Source organism: Podarcis muralis, chromosome 16 (genome assembly GCF_964188315.1).
Source record: "Podarcis muralis chromosome 16, rPodMur119.hap1.1, whole genome shotgun sequence".
Lineage (NCBI taxonomy): Eukaryota > Metazoa > Chordata > Lepidosauria > Squamata > Lacertidae > Podarcis > Podarcis muralis.
Genome location: NC_135670.1, coordinates 18,922,525 through 18,940,525, shown reverse-complemented (window position 1 = coordinate 18,940,525; position 18,001 = coordinate 18,922,525). Strand labels below are relative to the sequence as shown.

The window sequence follows — 18,001 nt, the reverse complement described above, 5'->3', positions numbered from 1 at the left end:
ACACTCACCTGCTGTGTCAGGGTGAGCAGCTGGCTCTTGCCAGGCTGAGTCACAGGAAGGCTCTGTTTGTCCTGGGTGGGGCTGTCCGTCCCCCCCAAGTTCTCCTCCCCACCTCTAGAGCTCTTGTGAGCACTGAGAAAAGCAAGAAACGCACTTTCCCACCCACCAGGAACCTGTAGCTCTGCACAGGCTTGCTGCCATGAGAACCACTTTTCCGCACCAGGCTTTCAAAGCGTGCTTGCACTTTCCTGACTAGGCTTTGGAGCGAGAGATGCCAAATGGGTCAGATAACTCCTTGGGCTGGATCAGCTTCTGTTGGCATGAAGGATGATGAAAGCTTTTGGCTTACACAGCATTCTTAACTGGAAGCTCGCGTCCTGCACCACAGAGTGAAGCTCCGAGTGCTTAATTAAATGCTTGCCTTGGAACAGGTAGCAACAGATTCCAAATGAGCCTTAAGGATTCTTTATTAATTCCAGCTGCTGACTGCCACCACCCTCCCAAGGGCTCAGCCGTGGGTAACCGTGCTTAAAAACCGGAAAACACGCTCTGACAGCACATTGTTATTTTGGTGTGATGTCATGGACAAAGGACCTGGGTGGATTCACACAAATTCCTCCTGAGTCATGAAGTTTGCTTGTGTGGGCTTGGACAAGCCACTGTTTCTCAGCGTAGCCTACCTTGCAGAGTTGTTGTGAAGTAAACAACGAGACAATCCCGTACGGGCCCTCTGAATTTGTTAGAGGAAAGGTGTGGTGCAAAATATGAGAAATAATAATTGCCTTCCTGTTCACAGCTACCCCATAAGTGCCAGTGGCTCATTTGGTCTGGCATCCTGTTTGCAAAGAGCCAGCCAGATGCCTGTGGGAAGCCGCATGACAGAGTGAGCTCCTGTTGCTCTGTCAAGCTCCTGCCAACCTAGCAGTTCGAAAGCACACCAGTGCAAGTAGATAAATAGGTACCGCTGCAGCGGGAAGGTAAATGGCATTTCCATGCACTCTGGCACTCATCACGGTGTCCCGTTGCGCCAGAAGTGGTTTAGTCATGCTGGCCACATGACCCGGAAAGCTGTCCGTGGACAAACGCCAGCTCCCTGGGCCTGAAAGTGGAGATGAGCGCCGCACCCCATAGTCGAATTCAGCTGGGCTTAACCATCCAGGGGTCATTTACCTTCACCTTTTACCTTCAGAGGCATGCTGCCTCCAGCATTGGAGGTAGGACAAAGCCATAATAAATAGCAGATTTGATAACCTTAGAGACCTTCCAAGTGCCCCTATTTTCCAGGGACAGTCCTGGATTTACAGAAGCCATCCCAGTTTCTGATTTGATCCTGGAATGTCCTGCTTTTCCTTAGGACGTCCCTATTTTCATCGCAGAAATGTTGGAGGGTATGGACTTATGCAACCCCCTGAGCAAATGAAATAAGTAACAATACAACCTTTAGAATACATCTGAAGGCAGCCATGTCTAGGGAAGATTTTTAATCTGTATGACCTTACACTCTATGGGACCAGAGGCAAAAGTGAGCAGAGCATCAATGCAAATCTTTGTACAGTAGGCTAGTTTCCCACACACAATCACACAACTTTCTCTGCCCTCCATCTAGGCAAGCAAGAGGCATGATTGGAGTTCAGGGACATGTAAGACAGGCAAAAACTCTCAAGGTACAAAGCCAGGGAAGACTTGGGAGAGTCAGAAGGCCACATGGAAAGGCGTGGAGGACCACATTTGGGCCTGAGGTTCCCCACCACTGAATTGCAGATTTTAACACACACACACCAACCTCATAAAAATTTGCAATTGTGCAATAGTACCTAATGTTAAAAAAGCACTTCAGTGCAAATTTAAAAACTGGGGCACTTTTAAAAGAGCCTGCTCAGGTGCACTGCTACTCCCCCTCCATTATTATTATTATGGCAAATCACTAGTGTGGGTGGAACCATAACAGGATATGCACAAACACATACACACACCCCAATGTGAAAAGTCACTTGCAGTTGTGTGTTGCTTACAGTTAGTAGAGCTGTGATTGTGTGGGGATAGGTGAGCACCCCGTTTTAAACCACCCATTCTTTTGAAGGGTGTTGCATTATTTAGGCTATTACACGAGCCTCGTCCCTCCCACTTGCCCTTCCGGAGCCTCTGGGACAGATTCTGTCCCTCGGTTGCTAAATTTGGGGTTGGTGAATTTCCATGACGAACCCGTCCCACCCAGGATGATGCCAGGATCAGTTTGGGATCAGTTTACGGGGTGCTTATTTATACCCTCTGAGCTAGAAGGCAAATATGTAAGAAGCCAAAGAAGCAGAGGGGTGGGGGGGAGAAGGAAGGAAGGGATAGAGGCAGAGATGGCAGGCGAGGAAGGGAAGGCGGGAGGGCTGAGGAGTGTGATGAAAGCTCAGAATTTGAGGTGAAAGATTCAGAGACCTGGAATTTGGGGCCTGAAGTGGGCAACAAAACTTCAGAGCATGTCTGCTTGGGAGGATCCTTACTTTGTTTTTGTTATTTAAAAAACCAACCTGTCATACATTCTGGCCTGCAATATGGTGAGGAAGGGGTGGGTATTATTATTCCCATTCCCTCTCCGAAGCCTCCAAGGAACGCCTGTGGATGGCAGTGAGAATGTTACTGCTTGTTAATTAATGCCATTGATAGCCTGTTTTTCCTCCAAATAGCTCAAGGGGGCGCACACAGCCCCCTCTCATTTTATCCACACAGCAACCCTGTGAGGTAGGTTAGATTTGGTGGGGGTGTGTGAAAGTGACTAGCACGACCCAAGGTCATCTGTCTATCATCTGCTGTGGAAGAGCAGCCCCAGTGGTGAGGAGAAAAGAATGTGGCAGTGTGGTGCAGTGGTTAGGGTGTCAGACTACTAGGACCTGGGTGACCAGGGTTTAAACCCCACCCCTCAGCCATGAAGCTCCATGGCAGCCTATCTCTCAGCCTAATCTTCCTCACAGGGGTTTTGGGACCATACTCAGGGAGAACGGGGTAGGTCCCTCCAAGTTGCTTGAAAGAAAAGTTGGGCGTAAATGTAAAAAGGTTCAAAAGCGGCCTGGAGATCAACCCTTTCAGCATGCAGCCTTCTAACCCTCGATGGGAGGGATTATTTCATGGCAAGCGAAATGCACTCTGCACATGCTCAGAAGGCACCCTTCTCTCCACTACGTATTTACTTAGTCACATGGCCCTGGACTGTCTTTCTGTCTTTGCCAAGCAGCATTGCCGGTTTTGCTGTTGACAAAGCGGGGTTGCCAGCTGGCCAGAATTTCCTCCTCCTCCTCCTCCTCCTGGTTAATGGCCAACGCAGGAGAATGTAGGGCCAGGAGGAGAGGGAGAGGAATTGCTCACTGTGGCGTCTTTTATTTATTTCCCTTTTTAATATACGGGAGTGGCTTGGGGAAAAAAAACATGGTACCCATCTGAGCAGCCGCGCGCGGGGCGGGCAAACACTCTGCATGTGCCCAGAGGCACTATTTCCTAAGACAGGCTTTCTTCCTTACGCTGCTGCTCGACCCAGCAGGCAGGCGTCTTGAAGCCATTTACGAATTTTGGTCGGGGTTGGGGAAGGGAGGAGGAGGCCGTCTGTTCATGGGCAGAAACAGCTCAGCGGAGGTTGGAACTTTTTATATGGCCAAACGACGGAGCGCAAGCCCGAGGCCCAGAGGGAGCCCTTCTGAGGGTCTCTTTGCAGACACGCACCCCCGATGTCCCGGGGTGGGTGTGGGTGCTGTAGCTGCCGTCAGCTGTCGCTCGCTCCCTTCTCTGCCTCGCTGCCGCCTTCTGTTGCTGCTTCTCCCTCCCGCGCTCCGCCCTCTCCGTCTGAAGATCACACCCACAGCCCGTTTGCCAGCGGCGGACGGAGACCGGGCTCCCCCCGCCCCGCTCTCTCTTCCTCTCCCTGCTTCGATGTCTGTAACTTTCTCGCTCTGCACCAACTTCCTCCCGGCCAGGTTTCCGCGGGCTGCGAGCCAGGCGTTCAGACGGCAGCAGCAGCAGCAGGAGAAGGAGGCAAGCTCTCTGCAGACTGCTCTGCTCGTCCCGTCGGGGCTCGGGGTCAGGAGGAGACGCAGCAGCAGCGGGTGATGGGGGCCGAGCGGAGGGGCGCCGGTGGGGTGTGAAGAAGGCGGCGGCGACCCACAGCTCTCCTCCGGGGCCGCAGCAGCGAGGCGACAGCCGCGGAAACCGACGGGGCGGCCATGAGTTCGGTGTGGAAGCGGCTCCAGCGCGTCGGCAAGCGGGCGGCCAAATTCCACTTCGTGGCCTGTTACCAGGAGCTGGTGGTGGAGTGCACCAAGAAATGGTGAGGCTGGGTGGGGCAGCCGGGCCGTGGGGTGGGGGAGAGGGAGAGACGGTGACTCAGGGTCTTGTGAGTACACGAGGAGGGTTTGGGGGGGGCGGGGGGGGGTCTGGACCCAGGAAGTGGAGAAAGGGGCGGGGAATGCACGAGCAATGGTGAAGGGGCGGGGTAGGGTTTCACAACTGCCTTTTAAGGTAGGCCGGTGTTGCTAATAAACCCAAGGGATATAATATATTATCATCCAGAATATAGAGTTGTTAGGGACCACGAGGACCCCTGCAATGCAGGAATCTTTTGACCATCCTGGGGCTCGAATCCACAACCCAGAGATTGAGTCTCATGATCTACCAACTACATTCTATTCTATTCTGTTTCATACTTTGTACGCACAAGAATACGCTAAAGCCTTCTAATTATATCTTGGTATAATTTTTTACAGCGGCCCTGTGTTCATAAACCTGTATTGTAGGTGCAAAAGGTTGCGAGGGGAGGGGCAGTTTGGGGGAAGGGCTCCTCCGGGTGAGGGGCAGGGGCATGCTTTGTGTTTTAAAATGTCCCAGGTTGAAACCTGGACATTGCTAGGCAGGGCTGCAGAAGAGTCCAACACCCTGGAGAGCTGCTGCCAGTCAGTGTGGACAATGGACCAATAGCCTGTCTTGGTACTATAAGGCTTTTTCCCAGGTCCCTGCTTAAATCTGCCTTTTCTTCACAACCATGAGGACTAGAAGCTTACTTTTATGGGAAGACCATAGCTCAGTGGTAGGGCAATGCTTGTAGTCTTTGTCTTGCTTAGTAACCTTGTAGTTCATTGCTTCTTAATTCATATTGTTTATATCATTGCTTGATAGCACTGTATTTTTACAGTTGTACACTCCTCTGGTTTTGGAAAAAATTAAAATAAATAAGATCGGTGGACTGACTGCAATCATTTCCTGGGCTGGGAAATGTCTTCAGACCAGGAGAGCCAAGGGCCTTAATGGTATCATTAGACTCATCTAACTCTGCACTGGGATAATGAAAGTTGTAGTCCAATAACATGGCGGGGGGGGGGCAAAGTTCCCCATCTCCAGTGCAGGCCTGACTCTGCATTAAGGCAGTTTCCTGTGTCGCTTTTGCGTGCCTAAGACTACCTAGGCTTTTCATGGCAAAGATGAGATTTGCAGGCTTTTTAAACCAGTTTGCATTTCACAAGTTGTGTTCCAGGTTACGGGTAGAAGCTTGTGCACCAGGAAGTGGTAAATGGAGGTGAAAGGGAATAATGTTTTTATTGATTTAACCCATTTACGATGTTGCTAGTTTCCAAGTAGTTCAGAGTGGTTTGTGACATAAAAAACAACAACTCCGTGCAATCATGAAAACAACAGGAGAGGCAATTTTTTAAAAAATTGCATTTAAAAGCAATCTACGTACTGAATAAGCCCAGAAAATGATCCAGATTGGACAAATGCCTGTTAGAAGTGAAAGATGATAATAATAAAAAAGAAGAAGTGAAAGATGTTTCTATGTTGAAACCCAGCTGGAAAAGGTCTAGCGAATTCTGCCACAATTACAGAGCAATCAAGGGTGGAAAACCTGCAGGACACAGGTGGCCCATGTGGGGGGGGGGAGAGAATATCCTCATCCCCCCCCCCCCATGTCACAATTAGGTTTTCTATGTTTCAATTTTTACTCCGTTTGCTGCGTTGATTAAGCACCGTTTAGTGGAACATTGAGATGTGAATTTAACAAAGGAAGCAAATAAATAGTAACATGCATGACGTTTAGGCCTCTGTCGATGGGTGGGCTTTGCAAAACTTTCAGCTCTGGCATGTGGAATCAAATTCGGAAGCAAATGGGTAAACAATGCAACTGGTGCTGTGCAGAGCAGACCGAAATCTGTTTTTTGTCACACAGTAGCTGTAACAGGAAGACGGGGGGCTGCGCTCTGCGCCCGTTGATGCTTCTGCGCTGTCTTCAAGGGCAGACCCACGCAGAGCATTTGCTGAGGCAATCCAGCTTAGAAATTGCAGCGACCATGGTATCTTGGTATGTTGGGGGGTGGAATGAGGATGCTTGGGTGCCCACGATGCTAGGAGTAATGGTGAATTGGAAAAACGGGAAAAGAGGGAATTGCAAGGGGCCTCAGGCTCCAGGCCCAGCCCCTCCTCTCTGGCCACCCACCCCCTGAGTGCTTTTGACTGGCATGAGTAATTACAGTGGTACCTTGGTTCTCAAATGCCTTGGTACTCCAACAACTTGGAACCCAAACACTGCAAACCCGGAAGTAAGTGTTCCGGTTTGTGAACGTTTTTCGGAAGCTGAACGTGCTCCATTTTGAGTGCCACTCTTCCGTTTTGAGTGTCACACTTCTGTTTTGAGTGTTACGCTGAGGTCTGTCTGTTTTTGCTATTTATTTTTGCAGCTCTTTTTGTTTTGTTTTTGTGACTGTGTGGAACCCAGTTCAACTACTGATTGATTGATTGATTGATTGATTGTGTGACTGCAGTACATTGTTTATTGCTTTCATTTTATGGACCAATGGTCTTGTTAGATAGTAAAATTCAAGTTGAATTTTAGGGGTTGTTTTTAAAAGTCTGAAACAGATTAATCTGTTTTGCATTACTTACTATGGGAAAGCACGTCTTGGTTTTGGAATGCTTTGGTTTTGGAACAGACTTCCAGAACAGATTAAGTTTGAGAACCAAGCACTGTATATAACATTTAGGGAACATCTGAAGGCAGCTCTGTATAGGGAAGCTTTTTAAGTTTGAATGTTTTATCATGTTTTTATATATGCTGCTAGCCGCACAGAGTCCCTGGGGCAACCCAGTCAGATGGGCGGGGTATAAATAATAATAATAATAATTATTATTATTGCCAGAATAGGTGTATGTGTGGAAACCAGCCTTGTTGCACAAAAGTAAACATGAACATTCATTACTCTGACCACTTTTGTTTCCAGTTCCGCCATCAATTGCATGCAGCCCCCAGGAAGGTGCCCAGAAGGGAAAAAGGACCTCTACCCCTGTTGTAAACTGTACAAGGGGCTATGTAAAGGGTTATGGGGAGTGGGGGCTTGGTCCAAATGCAAGGGGACAGGTTAGAGATGGTGTCACTGGAGGAGTTCCTTCCCCTGTCCTACAAACTCCCAAGTTGGGGAGGGTGGAAGCGCAACTCCCTTGCATCCTAGGAAAATCTGGTGTCAGGGCTGGTTCAGCTGCAGATCAGACTCAGAGACGAGCAGTAAAGTTGATTCACTCTGTCGGGGAGGGCTCCCCCCCCCCCGTGCTCTCTGAGCTCTCTGCTCTGCTACATGCAAAGCCCATGAAGACTTCTGTGGCCGTGAAGACATAGGAGGAGTGGAGCTGAATACAGGCTCCTGTTAAACTGTTGTAGCCTCAGCCCCTACCTCCTCCTCAGCTGCCTATCCTGTGTCTGCAGCGCTTTCTGGCTCTTCTTCCCCTCTCTCCCTCAAACCTGCTGCTTGTTCAGCATCCAACCATTCTGCCTCCCCTCCGTCCTCTGACCTGTCTTCCGTGTCCCACCACCACTCCCCTGGCTCTGAGGCTTCCCTAGGGGGGGTTCTCCACTGTTCCTTGTCCAGTCAGTCCCTGACATCTGGTGGTCTTTCTAGGAGGTCAGTCATCTCATTTGGGTTCCTGCTTTGCCAGTCTAGTAAAGGTGTGAGCCTGAATGGATGGGTCATTGCTGCAGTAGGAAAGCAGCCTCTTCTCTTGGGCAGCAGGTTACTGTGCCATGCCAAGGACACCAGGGACAGCCATAGACATGAGACACTAACATTGCTAGCCTGAAAGTTTCTTTGCAGTGGTCAGGAAGGGAAAGCAGAACTGAGCCTGACCTCCTTGCCTGAGGCTGATTTTTCTCTCCACTCCACAAGGTGCTGTCTGTGCCACCCGACTGGCTGGGGCCATCTGTCTTCCAGGTTAACTGATGTCACTTGCAAAATTCCTGTTTTGAGACTCGTGCCTGTCATTGCAGACATTTCTGGGTTAGACAAATCCCGGGCCTGACTTGGAATAAGGCAGCTTCCTCTGTGCTGAGCCATGAGGAACTAGCAGCTGAGTTTGCATTTCCCCCTCCTCCCTCCCAGTCCCTTTTTCCTTTTGTGTTGTGCCTTTTAGATTATAAGCTTCAGGAAAGAGCATACAGTAGTACCTCGGGTTACAAACACCTCGGGTTACAAACACTACGGGTTACAGACTCCGCTAACCCGGAAGTAGTACCTTGGGTTAAGAACTTTATCTCAGGATGAGAACAGAATTTGTGTGCTGGCAGCAGGAGGCCCCATTAGCTAAAGTGGTCCCTAGGTTAAGAACTGTTTCAGGTTAAGAACGGACCTCTGGAACGAATTAAGTTCATAACCAGAGGTACCACTGTATCTTATTACTACTGGTCTTTGTAAACTTCTCTGGAAGCCTTCTTAAACTGAAGAGCAGGGTAAAAATGCTTTAAAGAATGAAGAAACGGTTATTATTTTAAATCAGTGCTTTGTTCAGAACTAGAGAGCTGGAATCTTGCTTTAGGTTCAGGGTGATAAGCAAAAGTCAGCAGCAAAGCATCTGCCTATGCTTGCAAAAAGGACCCAGGTTATAGTTCAGTTGGTAGAGCATGAGAGTCTTAATCTCAGGATTTGGGGTTAGAACATTGGGCAAAAGATTTCTGCATTGGAGGGGGTTGGATTAGATGATCCTTGTGGTTCCCTCCAACTCTACAATTCTATGATTCTAGCAGATCAGGTAGTAAGTAGTGGGGGAAACTTCCTTGTCTCTGGACAGCTGTCACCAGTCACAGAAGGATGGACCAGTAGATGGACTTTGTAGAAGATAACTTCCTAAGCGCTCAGTGAGCACAGTCAGCGGAGCAGCATGAACACTCAGGGAAGATGCTGTTTCTCAGTTGCTGAGCTGTGGGCTTTCTGGCTCCTTAGCATCTCCCCAAGAAAAACCATCTGCTGGTGATATCTGTTCAAGCTTCAGGGACTTGAAGGAAACAGGACAGGCCTCTCAAACCTACCTAGGATGCTGATCTTAGATGAGGATGTACTCTGCCCATGCTCTGAGTCACTTCTTCCTTCTCTTTTGCTTTGCATGTTCCTGGTTTGAGTCCTGACATATATGATGTGCTGGAGGTTTCCATTCAGAATAGTGGAAGAAAGAGGAAGAAGATTAGGGCAGAAGGGGCAAGATCTGGCGTTCTGTGCTGAAATACACTAGTTTGCGCTGGTAGGGGCTGATGGGAGTTGTAGTCCTAAACATCTGGATGGTACCAGATGGGAGAAGGCTGACTTGATATAGTTACTTTTTCTTTTTTAAAGTGGTGGGCAGGTGAGATGCTGGAGGTCAGGCCTACTCCTCATGTCTAGCCCCCCCCCCCCCCCCGGCAACAAACTCCACTGGGAGATGAGCCGGTTGCCAGACTTTGGGAGTTGCAGACAGACTGATATGGTGGAGGAGCAGGCGAATAAGGACACACACCCCTCCCCTCATTCTGACATGGCAAAGGCCTTATAAGGGACTCGGGAAATGATAAATATTTAGTCATTGCAGAGCTAAAAATGGAAAAGGGAGGGCTGAAATTTCAGGGTGTGTGTGTGTGTTAGGATAACAGGAACGCTGCAAAAAATGGAAACAGGAGGGAGGCGATGTGGGTTGTCTCAGATGGGAAGAGCAGGGACCCGGCCGAGTGGGAGTGTGGAGTCTGTCCTCCCCTTGGGGGTAATCTGACTTCAGAGCTCTTGGATTCCTCAAGTTATTTCCAGTGCTTTTGCTGGTCCTCAGCCACACCCTCATTCCCATGACTTGGCTAGATTTTTTTTGGGGGGGGGGGGAACCATTCAGCCACACAGAACTTGGCTCAAACCCCAGTACTTTTCTTTCTCTCTCTCTTTTTAAAGCCTTGACTTAAGAGTGTTTACCTTCAATTTCACTAATGGTGCTGAACTAGGCACTCAGCACATGTGCAGGAACACATTTTTTTGCTACTGGCCTGAGATGCTGTGTTGATTTTGGGGGCCCATACCTGGCTCTGAATCATAGAATTTGTAGAGTTGGGAGGGAGGACCAGGGTCATCTAGTCTAATCCCCTGCAATGCAGGGATGTTTTGCCCAACGTGGGGCTCAAACCCATGACCCTGAGATTGAGAGTCTCATGCTCTAGCTATCTCCAGAGCTCACAGGACCAAGCTCCTAGAACAGGGGCAGGGAACCTGCATCCCTTCAGATGTTGGATTCCCATCTCCCCGCTTCTGCAGTTGCCTTGGCCAAATCAGGGATGATGGGAGTTGTAGTCCAGAACACTAGGATATGGAAGGTCAAGAAGAGTTTATTAGCAGACTTGGGGTGAGGAAACGAGGCAAAGCATCCACCTGCCACCCTGAAACATTACAGAAATGATTTAAATATAATTGTAATTATCTGATGTTGGCATTACAAAAGGATACAGATTTACACCCCAGCCAAAGCAGCAGTACAGGCTGGGGTCAATGGGAATTGTAGCCTGAAGCAGCACCCTATAGGAAATAGTCTGCTCAAGACCCTGTTTTCCAGCACCAAACACAGAGCCAAACACAGCTGCAAAATGGAAAAAGAAATCTTGAAGAACAAGGGTACCTCTGGGCATGCCAAGAGAGTGTGTTTGTTCTGTTCATTCCTCCTACATGGTGTAGAATGCAGGTGGTGATGTAGTCTAAACCACTGAGCTTCTTGCGCTTGCCGATTGGAAGGTCAGCGGTTCGAATCCCTGCAACGTGGTGAGCTCCAGTTGCTCTTCCAGTTGCAGTTCGAAAGCACGCCAGTGCAAGTAGATAAATAGGTACCACTGTGGCAGGAAGGTAAACGGTGTTTCCTTTCACTCTGGCTTCCATCACGGTGTTTTGTTGCGCCAGAAGTGGTTTAGTCATGCTGGCCACATGACCCGGAAAGCTGTCTGTGGACAAACACCGGCCCCCTCGGCCTGAAGGCAGCGAGATGAGCACTGCAACCCCATAGTCACCTTTGACTGTCCGGGGTCCTTGACCTTTACCTTACCTACACAGTGTAGCCTTAGTTGGGTCCTTACACACTGGAGCTTGGGGGTCAACTTGACCTCCAGCCCCTCGTTCCGAGATTAACCTTTGCCTTGAGGCCTCCTCTCATGGGGATCTTTGCCCCTCTGGCTCTCCATTCTGGGTGAAAGTGGAGAGTCCTGCAAGGCTGTTCTGTGATGAAGAGAAGGACGCTTGGTGGGTGTATTGGGTTTCCTCACTGCGCCCAGATTTAACCCAGCACCTGCAGCGGATTTATGACTGCTAGCCCCCAGGGGCTAAAATTAGCCTTTGGACACTAGCCCAGAAGAATTATAGAGGCTATTAAGATGAAGCTGGGCATCACTTTCATCAACAGGTGTGTGTGTGTGTGTGTGTGTGTGTGTGTGTGTGTGGTTCACTGTATGTTGTGATTGGGGAGCACAGGGCAGGGGGATCTGCGGTCCTCCAGATGTTGCTGAACTTCAGCTGTCATCAGCCCCCCAGCCTGCATGGCCCATGGTCAGGGGGTCATAGGAGCTGGGCTCCCGAAACATCTGGAAGGCCACAAGTCCCCCACCCCCTGCTATAGTAGGCAGTATTAGAAATTAGCCATGTGCTATGCGCGTTTTTGACTGGCGCGGGTCCAGCTACGACCATGTGGAAATCTGTGGATGCCATGTTGGCGACTGGGGGAAGCAAAATGTACGGTAACTAAGAGGATCTGAAATATTTTCCTGTTTTAGCGTGTTGTAAACTGTCTTGAGATGTGTTCTTTGAAATATAAAGTGTTACAGAAATGCAATGAAAAATAACGGAAGGAGGCACCCGGGGAACATTTAGGGGACTAGCCTAGTCGCCTTAGTCCAATAACTGCATACCACTGCTCAGAACATGCCTCAGGATCATAGCTGTCAACTTTCAGATTTGAAAATAAGGGATCAGCGGCCTCAAAAATAAGGGATCAGCAGCCTCACCTGTCCCAGGGACAGTCTACAGGATATCTAACAATCTGGGATAGCAGCGGGAAACGGCGCTGGAATAAGGGAATTTCCCGCAAAAAAGGGAAAGTTGTCTTCACATGTTCAGGGTCTTCACATGTTCTTCCTGGCAAAGAGGAAGCCAGGACCCCTGGGTCCTTTTCAGAACTAGGGAACCAGGGAAGGCTGTTGGGTTACATCCCAGTGAGAGCCAGTGTGGTGTAGTGGTTAAGAGCGGTAGTCTTGTAATCTGGGGAACCGGGTTCGATTCCCCGCTCCTCCACATGCAGCTGCTGGGTGACCTTGGGCCAGTCACACTTCTTTGAAGTCTCTCAGCCCCACTCACCTCACAGAGTGTTTGTTGTGGGGGAGGAAGGGAAAGGAGAATGTTAGCCGCTTTGAGACTCCTTAAAGGGAGTGAAAGGCGGGATATCAAATCCAAACTCCTCCTCTTCTTCTTCTTCTTCTTCTTCTTCTTCTTCTTCTTCATCCGGTTTGATCCTAAACTTCAGGTGGGGAGAGGAGCTTTATCTGAGGGTGTGTGTGCTAAAGAGCAAAGACTGCTGATTCGATTTGAGAAATGAAGGAAAGTGTGATCAGGCCTGAAGGGCAGCAGTGGGGCTGGTCTCTTTTGACACCCGTGTTGCCTGGGTGCGACCTGGCCCAGCTCCGAGGAGGATCAGAGCCGCGCCCGGTGAAGTCTGGGAAGGGGAAGATAAAGCTTCCCACCGAAATAACCTCTGTGCTGCTGAGCCAGAGTTCAAGTTACTGCCTGGCCCCAGAGCTTTCTTGGTTTCAAAAGCCCACTCCGGAAAGGAAAATGAGGAAGTCTTCCTTTCCGCTGCCCCACAGAAGCTCCGGGTTCCCTTCCACATGCTAGCAAAGAAGTCATTTTCTGCCGAGGATCAGCTCAAGAAGCTGGTGTGGTCCTTGAAGCTTGTGCACCTGACAAAGTGGGCTTCAGCCCACAAAAGCTTATGCCAACTTTGGTCAGCTCCATCCCAGGTTGGCAAAGGCTGGCATATGCCCAACTGAAGGCTTTGTTAGCTTTTATGAGATGCTGTTTTTGCTGGAAGAGACTAACCCTCTGTCGAATTTGAAGGCCTGAGGATGGCTAGAACAGCCCTCCTAAGCCTTCACTGGTGCTCACGGCTCAGGGCATTATAACCTTAAACTCTCTCCTGGTTTTTCGATTGTGTTTCCCCCCTGTATATTTTCATGTTTCAATATGCCTTTTAGTATTGTTGCAGGCTGCCTCGAGACTTGGAAGTGGGGAGGCAACATTGAAATGTTTAAAATAAATAAATGGTGGGATATAAAGTGGCAGTTAAGGCCTCAGTCCGTATGGAGACGTAGGCCGCAATCAAACCATACGTTTAAAGTGGTGTGGAGCCACTTTAAACAGTCATGGCTTCTCCCAAATAATTATTGGAGTTGTGGTTTGTTACAGTGCTGGGAATTGTCAGGAGACCCCTACTTCCCCTCACAGGGTTATAATTCGTAGTTCGCTGTGAAGAATGATTGTTTGGGGGAAGCTACAACTGTTTAAAGTGGTATCATATTGCTTTAAATGTAAGGTGTGGATGCAGCCTTACATTAGAACAAGTCCCAGACCCTCCGAACTGTCCCTATTTTCCAGGGACATTTCCGGATTTATAGAAACCATCCCGGTTTCTGATTTGGTCTTGGAATGTCCCACTTTTCCTTAGGATGTCCCTATTTTCATTAGAGAAATGTTGGCGGGTATGCGACCCCCCCAAGCCAAGGAGATACATGCTTTAGGAGACATCTGGAGGCAGCCTTGTATAGAGAACTGTTTTAAATGTTTAATGTTTTATTAGATTTTGATATATAATGGTACCTCGGTTTTCAAACGTAATCCGTTCCAGAAGACCGTTCAGCTTCCGAAATGTTTGAAAACCAAGGCACAAGGGGAGAATTTCAATGGAGAAAATAGAAAAACACACAGCGGAAGCCGTTCAACTTCCAAGGTGCATTCGAAAATGGAAGCATTTACTTCTGAGTTTTCGGCATTCAAAAACTGAAACGCTCTGAGATGCTCGAGAACCGAGGTACCACTGTATATTGGAAGCCACCCTGAGTGGCTGGGGCAACACAGTCAAATGGGCAGAGTATAAATAATAAAACAACTACCACCACCACAAGTTGTTGTTGTTGTTAAAAAGGATGTCCCTATTTTTATCAGATAAATGTTGGAGGGTATGAAGTCCCTATGAACTCGGAGGAATTTGCACAGGACTTTGTACTTTGAATGCTAACAAAAAATATTTTAGATTCAGGTAGGTAGCCGTGTTGGTCTGACGCAGTCGAAATAAATAAAAAATTGTCCAGTAGCACCTAAGACAGGGGTCTGCAACCTGCGGCTCCGGAGCCGCATGTGGCTCTTTTACACCTTTGCCGCGGCTCCGGGGCGGATACTTGCGAGGGGAGGAGGCGCATTGTGCACCCCAACACTCCCCACTGTGGCGGGCGCTGTACTGGCATGTATGCTGGTCACTGTTTTGAAGGGGAGTGAAGAACACACACACACACACACACACACACACACACACACACAAAAAGGTAACTTGCTAATTTAACATTTATTTCTATGAGGAGGAGTAATTCTGAGGGGTCAAACAAAGAAATAATAAAAAAGTGACAAAAAAGTTATTTTTATAATGACGAGTTTTGCGGCTCCCAGGTTTTTTTTTCTTCGGAAACGGGTCCAAGTGGCTCTTTTTGTCTTAAAGGTTGCAGACCCCTGACCTAAGAGATCAACTACGGTAACAGGTTTTTTTTATTTACTCATTGCATTTATATGCCGCCTTTCTGCCAAGGCACCCATTAAAAAGTACTCTCACACACACACACACACACACACACACACACACACTTGACCACTTCAGTCAACGGACCTGGCACGGCTACAGGCGCCACATAGTACCCCTTGTGCATTTGTAAGTACCGTATTTTTCGCTCTATAAGACTCACCAGACCACAAGACGCACCTAGTTTTTGGAGGAGGAAAACAAGAAGAAAAATATTCTGAATCTCAGAAGCCAGAACAGCTAGAGGGATCACTGCGCAGCGAAAGCAGCAATCCCTCTTGCTGTTCTGGCTTCTGGGATAGCTGCGCAGCCTGCATTCGCTCCATAACACGCACACACATTTCCCCTTACTTTTTAGGAGGGAAAAAGTGAGTCTTATAGAGCAAAAAATACGGTACTCAATATTTTAGTGTGGCAGTCCCTAACTTGGGAACTCCCTGCTGAAAACATTTTTGTTCAGACAAGCCTACCCGGTTATTTAGAAAGTTAATGCAAGTCTTAATCTGTTTTTCGTTTAATTTTATTAGGAGGGAAATAGCGTGGTGGCAAAATCAGAAGCTGGGCATTGCTTGTAATGGGACTGAGGAGTAACACCACTGCCCCACACCCCATACTGGGAATGCAATAGCAGCAGCAGTGGGCTATGAAGCAGAAGAGATGACAATGTACCAAGTCATCCCCTAATACCACCAGTACATGCCTGGTTGGCCTGGGGGGGGCGGATCATAGCTTCCCTTTTCTCCTGAAACCAACTTGGGGGAGAGACCAGCCAAAGAGTTTCTTCTTCAGAATGGCATGCAAGAGCAACTTTCCCAGAAGTCTAATTTGAACTGGAATGGGGGCAATTGCCACCACTGAAACAGAGTCCAAGAGTAGTAGCATCAAAAAAATGTTTTAAAAAACTGTCCAGTAGCACCTTAGAGACCAACTAAGTTTGTTCTGGGTATAAGCTTTCGTGTGCATGCACACGTATCTGAAGAAGGGTGCATGCACACAGAAGCTTATACCCAGAACAAACTTACCGTAATTCAATTTGTTTTAGATGCAGTGCTTTCCCCCCTCAAAAAATGTTTAGGGGTACTCTCATTTTCCTACCCATATTGTAATACTGCCCTTCAATGAGGCCAAACTTAGATTCACAAATTGTTTAGAGGTATGCGTATCCCTGCGCCGCCGCCCCCCCCCCCCCGAAAATAGCACTGTTTAGATGTGTTTAGCAGTTTTTAGATATTTTAAATACCGTATGTTGTTGTTGTTGTTTTATTCGTACCCCACCTATCTGACTGGGTTGCCCCAGCCAGACAGGGATATATAAAAGTAATCAAGGCGCATCTGTAGAGTCAGAGGTTCCCCATCTCTGCCTTAGGCCTAAGAACAGGTAGAGGTATGTGGCCTATACAGTACATCTCTATGGGTTCTAGTACGTTTGCCTCTTTGTTCTTATTTCTGAATTGTCTTCTCTCCCAATGCCAGGCAGCCCGACAAGCTGGTTGTGGTCTGGACCCGAAGGAACCGGCGGATCTGCTCCAAGGTGTGTTGACTTTCTCAACTACGGCGGGGTTTGGCCTCAGCCTTCCCCAACCTGGGGCCCTCCTGCAGCTGACCAGGGTGGATGGAAGCTGTATAGATCAAAACATCTGGCAAGCCCAAGGTTGGGGAAGGCTGCCTTAAGGTGCAGGGTTCAAATCCCAGCAGAAGCTGCACCTCTGGAGGCACCGGTTGATGTTTTAGCTTGTTCTTATCTGCTTTTCCACCTGCAGGCTCATGGCTGGCAGCCAGGGATCAAGAACCCCTATAGGGGTACCGTGGTGTGGATGGTACCTGAAAATGTGGACATCATGGTGACGCTCTATCGGGTATGGCAGCCACAGTGCTGGGAGTCTGTTGTGGGCTCTATGACTGACACAAGGAAGGCCTTAGGAGGAGGAGGATTTCTGCCGCATCCACACCGCACATTTAAAGTGCTATGATACCATTTTAAACAGTCATGGCTTCCCCCAAAGAAATTATGGAAGCTTTAGCGTGTTAAGGGTGCTGATTATTGTTAGAGGACCCCTTATTCCCCTCACAAAGCTATAATTATCAATCCTTCTTTATAGGGAACTCTGGGTATTGTAACTCTGGGAAGAGGGTAGGGGTCGTCTAACAACTCCCAAATCGCTTAACAAGCTACCAAAATTCTCTGGGGGAAACCATTTACTGTTTAAACTGGTGTCATAGTGCTTTTTTTTGCGTCAGCGTGGCCTTTGATAATGCATTTTTCAAAAGAAAGAGGGTCGTGCGAGTGTACATAGACTGTAGCCTACTGTACCAAGTTAATATTTACGTTTATTTTTCCGCCTATTTTCCCACTGGCCCTGCCCACTACTGGCACGTCCCCACTCCCCACCTCACAGAATTTTGCCTAGACAAGAATGTGGCCCTCGGTTCCCCACCTTGGAAAGCCACTGCCAGTCAGAGCAGGCAATATTGTGCTAGATGGATAAACAGTATGATCTCCTAGAAAGAGGCTTGATTATCCTAGATGGAGGGTGCTTGTGATCAGATTGCAGCCCTAGGCATTGTATGTTCAGACCCCAACACCAGGTGACCTTCTTCTCATTGCTTTTCCAGGATCCCCATGTAGAGGAATATGAAGACAAAGACTGGACCTTCGTGATTGAAAATGTATGTGGAAGTGAACCTGTTTCTGGGAGCCTCAAATGTGGGCCTTGGTGGGCCTAGGAATAGGAACTGGGAGGAGGTGGGCCTGTTGTCTAAAGCTGTGGGCATCTTTTCTTGCCAGGAGTGTCCCTTGCCCAGCAATACAGGCCTGTATTGATTGAGTTCTAAAAAAGCAAAAGAAGGATGCCCTCACCTCAGTCAGCAATGACAGGCCTTGTCAATGTCA

General features: G+C 48.5%; 1 protein-coding gene across 4 annotated transcripts in view; it reads left to right on the top strand.

The window, feature by feature from the left end:
* The first annotated feature begins 3,754 nt into the window (after positions 1-3,754).
* The window catches only part of EHBP1L1 (EH domain binding protein 1 like 1), a 51,283-nt gene continuing 37,036 nt past the window's right edge, over positions 3,755-18,001 (top strand). Inside the window, exons 1-4 of one of the 4 annotated variants that reach the window (XM_028709278.2) lie at positions 3,755-4,303; positions 16,585-16,642; positions 16,872-16,967; positions 17,725-17,778. In XM_028709278.2, the coding sequence (XP_028565111.2) occupies positions 4,200-4,303; positions 16,585-16,642; positions 16,872-16,967; positions 17,725-17,778 (312 nt within the window). In that variant the 5' untranslated portion in view covers positions 3,755-4,199. Of the gene's footprint in view, positions 4,304-12,933; positions 13,286-16,584; positions 16,643-16,871; positions 16,968-17,724; positions 17,779-18,001 lie in introns of those variants that run through there. The other 3 variants (XM_028709280.2, XM_028709283.2, XM_028709281.2) reach the window with 3 other exon arrangements.